The sequence below is a fragment of the Trachymyrmex septentrionalis genome, unplaced genomic scaffold (genome assembly GCF_001594115.1).
Source record: "Trachymyrmex septentrionalis isolate Tsep2-gDNA-1 unplaced genomic scaffold, Tsep1.0 scaffold29, whole genome shotgun sequence".
Classification (NCBI taxonomy): Eukaryota; Metazoa; Arthropoda; class Insecta; order Hymenoptera; family Formicidae; genus Trachymyrmex; species Trachymyrmex septentrionalis.
The window spans coordinates 773,044-780,739 of NW_017305451.1; the positions used below are offsets into that span (position 1 = coordinate 773,044).

Here is a 7,696-nt window from a genome sequence, read left to right on the forward strand (position 1 = left end):
AAAACCTTAGTTTATTCTTTACATTTTGAATGTCTTATATAGAAAACGCCTTATCGTATTGAGTCATGTTGACGCTATACAATACCCAATATTCATGAAAAATGTGCAGAATAGACAAAAAATAATGTAAAACATTGCGATTATGATTAATTGATCAAGCAATTTAAAAGCGAGACAACAAGGAGATTTAGTAGGAAAGCGACAAGCTTTTTTTCGTATTAATCTTACGAAACGATACTAAACAGGCATATAATACGATGCACCCTTTATGTCACAGGGCTAATCATATGCAAACTACACGATTATGGGTATGGTGGCTCGTTCATAAGTCACTTCTGTACTAAAACTTCTATGCGCTCGAGAAAGCGATTGCGGCAATTTTCGAAGGGCGATTCTCTGCCCGGAGAACTTGCTTCCACTTGGTCTCTCCCTCTCGTTCTCCGGCTGCTTCACCTGCTCGGACGGCCGTCCGAGTTTTTTCTTCTTGCTGCAGAACGCCCGACTTCCCGCAAAAATGCTCAGGGCAATCGTGCTCACGACAATTGGACGAACTGTCCTGCAGTCTCATCAATACGCGCGCTTACAGGATCAAAACCATCTATTCTTCCAAAAAGCTTTCTAGAGAAATATTATTCAGTTTCTAAGCCTTACCTCAAACTGGAACTGAATAGAAAAACAAACTTTTTGTATCAATTTACATATATATAGCGTCAAATTCGATCTGATAACATTTTTTTCAAAATAATGTCTAATAAAAGAATTAAATAAAATAAGGCTTTTTGCATTTTTTTTTTTTACAAAAAGTCAAATTTAAAGAAATGAGAAAAAATTGCTTGTATATTATGTGTGTAATGATCTGTGTGTGTGTGTGTGTGTGTGTGTGTGTGTGTGTGTGTGTGTGTGTGTGTGTGTGTGTGTGTGTGTTTGGAATTTATACATGAGCAATTTTTTCTCATTTCTCCAAACTTGGCTATTTGTGTGAAACAATGCAAAAATTTTATCTACAATATAAATTATCTACTCGTATTAATTAGTTTTATATTTTTCTTATTATTATTATTTTTCTTATATTAAAAAGTAATTTTACAAAAGAGAGAAGGATATATAAATAAATTTCATATAAATTATATGTTTATATATAAATTACACAATCCTTATATATATGTTGTTACAAAAATTTTTACTAAAATTGAGAATTAATTAAAAAAACAGATTTTAAATATCTAGTGCTTTGAATAAAAATGAAGAGAGCAATATTTACGGATCATAAATGATAAAACGAGAATCTTTCCATGCGATTGATAAAACGTACCAATCCAATCCGAAAGAAAGCTCGTCGGAAGAAAGATCATTTCGAATCCTATCGCGACACGCTCGAACTACGATCGTGATCATTCTATACGTCGCGCTACTTAGAAAAAGGGCAAAAAGTGCGCTTCACGGTACACGCTCGGTCTTCTCTACCACGAGAGATCGCTTAGCATAATCCGTTGGACGATTTCAAACAAACGCGGTGGTGAGGGTACACGTGGAGAACATGCGCACTAGAGAAGGAACACGCGATTGGATGCCGTCGTGCGACGAGGACGTTACTATGCGAAATTCGCGCCATTTTTACTGCGCAACTGGCACGGCGCGCCAATCAGATTTGAATCCGAACGTTTGGTGGAAGGGAACACCGGACCTCGTGGCTCGTTCAAACGGATACGAATCGGCTGGCTCCCACCGCTTGGAACGATTTCCCACCAGAGCTAGTCTGACCGTGAAGCAGTGAGGACCGAGAATCGATAGATCTTGAACGTCGCGCGAACCCGTGAGGAGCGACCGTTCAAGAAGGAAACTTCACAGAAAAGTCGAGTGGATCAGCTGAATTTACACAGCCGAGGATTCTCCCGTTCTTCCGGAATACGCCGAATCGGAAGAACCGGAAGACATTCGACGCTCTTGATATTATATTCGCTGAAACCGGGTGAAGCGAGTGTGGATACGCACTTTGAACTGGAAAACAAAAGTCCTCGGGGATCTGCTTGCTCGACTAACGTACACGGTGGAAACACAACAAGTACCCGAAATGCTGGCAGCCTCGATTTGTCACGAAATCTATTACACGGTGTTGCCCAGTACGACGATGACCTCACGAGTGCCACGCTGCCTCTTCGGCCGGCCAAATCCGCGAGAGACGATGGAGATGCTCCAGGAGGCGCTGGACGCGGAGAGGAGCAAATTCGCCAAGAGATGGGGAGTGGATCCTCGCTCCGAGGATAAGGAGAATAATTATCAGAGGCGGAACAACGAGAAGAGCGACCGGTCGCCCGGCAAAAAGCGGAGTAATCCGTACTCAAGGCAGACCAGCATTCACGGTGAGCAACATTTCTCTTCTCCGCGAAATATCAGCGCGCGAACGCTTTATCGACGACAACCTTGGCGGCAATTTAGGCGCGCGAACGCGTCGGCGCCTCGCGTGCGTATGCTCGCGGAATATGCATGAAGGTGCATGAGTCATACGTTCGACAAGTTTCCCTGGACGGGTAACAAGCGTGAATTTCGCGGGATGCACGTACAGCGCGCGAAAGTAGGTCGACCAATACTGTCTTCTTCGATTTAATCATGCGCAAGAGCGTAAATCTAAAAATATCTCTTACATATAAGATTTCTTCTTTGCAGTTTTGCAACTATTGTGTACTTGTATTGCGCTTGAAACGAAATAGATATATTTATTTTAAGTTTGAACGAAAAGATGCGATAGAAAGTTTTTAAGACGGCGACAAAGGACGTGTCTACAATTCAATATGGCATGCCGCTATAAGTTTATTGAGGTGGGAACAGAATTATGTAACGATTCTCACGCAGTATGGTCATGGATATTCGGATACTTTGCGACTTGTAACCAATTTGTCGTTGAAAAAATTCAAATCGGCTTTCTTTAACCAATAGACTGCTATTTAGCCTGCTGGATGACATTGGAAATGGGATTGCGAGTCTATTGCTGTGGCGTCGTAGAACGGAGCGGTGGCTTTTTGGCGGGAAAGCTGTGACGAAGAAAGGGAAGCCGGACGCGCAGACGCGACGTGGTCGCGTGGCTTCGACCTGTTTTCTTATTCTAAACCCGCCGCCTCTCTTCCGCCTTCTCTCCTCCTCTCTTCTCTGTAGCCGTCCCAGAATACTCCCGGCTACCCGTCTTACGCTCTCCTTTGACCAACCTCCACCCGTTTTCTTACGCCAGAAGCACGCGTCGTAAACGGTTCGCAGACCCGTTGCAGATAATCCCAAGTGTGGGCTAAATCTCGGACTAAAGATCAAGAATTCGTTTTCTCTTCCAAAATCGTCTTTAAAAGACGATTTACAAACACATACGTAAATAATTTCCGTTTTACATTTTATTTACCAGTTCTCCAACTGACTTAACATTTTTTTTTTTAATAAATTGAATCCAATCTTAAAAATCGTTGAATGAACAACGATTTTTAAAATTTTTTAAAATTGTTCATAAAATATAAATAAATAATTTCTACGATTTTTTCCGATGAAGTTTTTAATTTTTTAATTTGACATTAAGTATTATTTATTTAAAAAATATACACTTATATAATTATAAATATATTTAAAAATATTTTATCCAAATGTGGAATATTTTGAAATGTTAAACTGTTCAATGGAAAATAATTAAATTTGTTACTAAATATATTGTTTTGTTAGAAAAATTTGTTTTACATTAATAAAATACTACTTTTTTTCTATATAATTTTATCTTATTCGAGGAGATATTCAATGGTTTCTATGGAACAACCAAATATATCTACAAAAAATATTTGCGTTATCACGAAAAGATAAGTGGACACGTGTGGTGTACGATCGTGAGAAGCGATCGGTCGCCAGTCCATCCAGAATGCAGTTAGAGAAAGAGCGTCGCAATCGGGAATGAGATCACTCCTATGAGTCATGCATCTAAGGCGGGCGCGACAACGTACCTGTAGGACACTGAGTCATCGAAGGGCCAATTTTCAAGGAGTAAAAGAAACTCATGATTGTATTCCTTGGATTCTTCAGGCATGATGCAATCAAGCCCACTTCTCTCATCTTATAGCATGAATTCTTGTGCACAATGGACATGATCATTTCTTCGACCAAGTGCAAAAATATTGCATGTTACTGTATATGAATATTACCGACCAGGTTGCACGCCCTTAGATTGAATGTGCCTTGAAAGAACGGAAGAACGGAAAGAACAATTTCTTGAAATATCTAAAAATTCAGCTGGATCTGAAAATAATTTTGTTGTATGCCATATCAAAATAATTAGGATGCTCGGATCTAGTTGTTAGACTATCAAAAATTTTCACAACATTGCTCATTATACTTAAGTTCTCCACATAATTATTTTGATAGTGCAACAAAATTATCTTCAGATCTACATGCAGCACAATTTTTAGATACTTCAATAAAATTGTTCCTTCTACTTTGGGAAATAGATTTCTAAAAGAAATATTTATTTCTCAATTAGTAGAGTGGCTCTAATATCCTTTTTGAAATTATGTAGGAACTCATGCTGGTTCGCAAGTTAAAGAAATCGTTCGTACGTTGAAACACGCGTACGTGATAATCTTACCTGAAGGATGGGGAAAATCCTATGATTTCTCAACCTCGGATCCTGTACCTATTTGCACTGATAATCCCCCACACACGATGACTTCTTTGGTTGGAACACAACGAGACCCTCGAAAATTTAACAGAGCGGGACGGCGCAACCAGCTCTTTTTCCACCGACACCTGTTGGCTCTTGCTAAGGGCCCATGACGACTAGAACGTCTTTTCCCACGATTAAATCAGACCCGCGAACACGCGATACCATGCCGCGCGGGACCTTACGAAGGTCGCGCACCACCTGCTGAGACAAGTTGCATTTCATGCAAATACACTAATTCGCACTTCTTCTATACATATCTACCATCTTTAAGAACAAAATTTTTATCAATCTCATGACATAAAGTACAACACCATATAATGAGAAATAATTAAGATCTACATATTATAAAGAAATATCTAAACTATCATCTTTTATACCTATTTGGTCTAAAATAAACGTACTCTATTTTCATCTACAATTAAGGAAAAGGAAAGGAAAATAAACACGATTTTGTATTGCAAAACGAAGGATAATCGCAGCATTATTTTTCACGAAGAATAAAAAATCTCTCGATATTCTTGATCCTGAGATGTTGACAAAGGACTCCTTCAATTGCGACTTAGCAGACTTTGTGATCCGTTCGTGTGGTTTCCCCGTAAAATTGAAAACGCCTTATAGAGCGTAAGATTCAAACGAAATCCTTCGCTCGAGTAAAGAACGCGTCAGGAGGGCCGCATTCGGATCCGCGGACAAAAGAAAATTTTCGAGGTGGAATCACATTCGAGACATATGGACAGGTAAGCGTTAAGCTTTTTTCGGCGCATCTAGGATCTATTTCGCGGCACGTTGAGGCATGGAAACAGATGTTGACAAGCAAAATCGTAAACGTGACTGGATAACAGAGAGAGAGAGAGAGAGAGAGAGAGAGAGAGAGAGAGAGAGAGAGAGAGAAGACGTTGGTTAAGGAAGAACTTGGTTTCGCGCACCATATGGCGGACCGTTGCCAAAAAGAGAGCGCAGAGAAAGGATCATGTCTTCGGACATATGGCGGTTGTGGATTTTTTTCAGTCTTTTTCACGTCGAACTGGACCGTACTCTATTTACTGTATCGATTCACAAACGCTAATATTCTTCAGTACATTTCAATGCCATGTTACGGATCTCACCCGATTAAGTCATATTTCATTGTATCAATCAAGATGTTCAAACTTGATGGCCAAAGTAGCTGTTGCAAGAACATGACCGCAATAATATAACAATGTCAAACATGGTTTGAGCTGTAAATAAATGAAAATTCAACCGAATCTAATGCTAACTATAAATCACGGATGCGAATGCTTTGTTACATACATTAGTCTTTTTACAGACTTCGTCACAAAATAAAAGATGTGCAAACGTGATTTTTACGCCTTTCATATTTTTGTTCAGAATATCAGAGAAAAGAGCAGATTTCCAAACCGGTACTGTTAACATTAAGTCGCACCTGTCAAGTAGTCAGTCAGAAAAAAGAGAGAAAAGCAGAAAGAAACGAGGGTAGAGCACTCAGGTGGCTACCTGATCGAACTAGGGTGCTCCTAAGACGCAGTCTTTGTTGTGGAAATTTCATACTTCTCTCGCACGGTGTTTCTATACAGGTTACTCTACGTCCCCTGACCCCATCGATCCATGAAACCTCAACTATTACGGAATCTTGAGTATATACTTATTACGAGAGAAGCTTTACGTGTTCCGTCGCAGAGATACGTATCTATTTACATTACGCGAAACGTAAGAATGAACAGGTTTACCATGATAAAAAAGCTACGCAACGACATAACGATAACTTGAGTTAAAAGACTACAGAATATCCTTGCAGAACGAATGACTTCTTTATTAATTTCATTTGTTTTATATATATATAATACCGGTCATCATTACCTTTTATGATGCTCAATCTTTCATTATCTATACTTGCGTAGGATATTTAGCCTTAAAGCGGCTCCAGATGACATGGCCAATGTACGCCAACTTTCGCTAAACATTGACTTACATTTATATTGTGCATGTATATGTGCATACGTATGTGTAATATTTGCTAATGTGACATACATTGACCATGTCATCTGGAGCCGCATTTGTAAAATTGCTCCAAATGTATAATAAATGCCATTATAATCATTATAAATATTTAATATTTAGAATAAATTTTTTCACAATTTAGAAAAAAATTGCATTTATATTTCATCTAAAAGATATATAGAATATTATCAATATTTATTTAATTGTAAATCAAAGAGAACAATAAAAATTGTGATGTAATATTGGTATGTTAGAAATGCTCCACGCGAGTTTTAATTACGTTAAAAAATCGCTCGACTAATATAAAGTTAAACAGTACATATGTAATGATAACCGATATAATATTTTATAATATTTTTGTTACAGATTATTGGCGGGCTAGAAAAGTATGTGACGTGAACAAAAAGCCGCTGACGGCCACAGTGGACGTGTCTAAACAAAATGTGGAATCGTCGAAAACAACGAAGGCGATTCCTACGACAACAACGACAACTATAACGAAGACCACGTAGAAGACGTTGAACTAATCGTATATTCTGTTGCACAGGCCCCGCGCACACGTGCGGTTTTCTCTTATTTTGCTGCGGTGGCGAAAAAATCGCCATGTTAACTTAAATGTACTAGGCGGCAAAAAACTAACCAGAAAGCAGCTAGCTTGAAATTACTTAAAAAAAATTAATATATTTTAGCGGATTATTTAAAATATTATTTAAATACTATTTTTTAAATTACGAGTAATTATAAAGAACGTACTACACAAAGTGATGATCGCCAATTAATGAAAAGTGAGCACAAATTCTTAGGCGCGGGGTTTTAACGATTGTTTGCATAAACCGGACTTCATCTGCGTTACTGAAATTTGTATATTTATTCCCTGGTCTTTCAAGCACCATATGTTATCATCAATTATTGAAATAATCCTCTTTAGATTTAATCGCGACGGACGTATTAATTAATTTTTGTAAATAATTATTCAAGAAAGAGAGAAAGAGTGTGTGTGTGTGTGTGTGTGTG

General features: G+C 38.5%; 1 protein-coding gene across 1 annotated transcript; it reads left to right on the plus strand.

The window, feature by feature from the left end:
• The first annotated feature begins 1,766 nt into the window (after positions 1–1,766).
• LOC108749356 lies at positions 1,767–7,662 on the plus strand. Its single transcript, XM_018487978.1, has 2 exons — positions 1,767–2,360; positions 7,049–7,662. The coding sequence occupies exons 1-2, from the start codon at positions 2,072–2,074 to the stop codon at positions 7,192–7,194; spliced, it is 435 nt and encodes a 144-aa protein (XP_018343480.1). The 5' UTR covers positions 1,767–2,071; the 3' UTR covers positions 7,195–7,662.
• Positions 7,663–7,696: the final 34 nt, after the last annotated feature.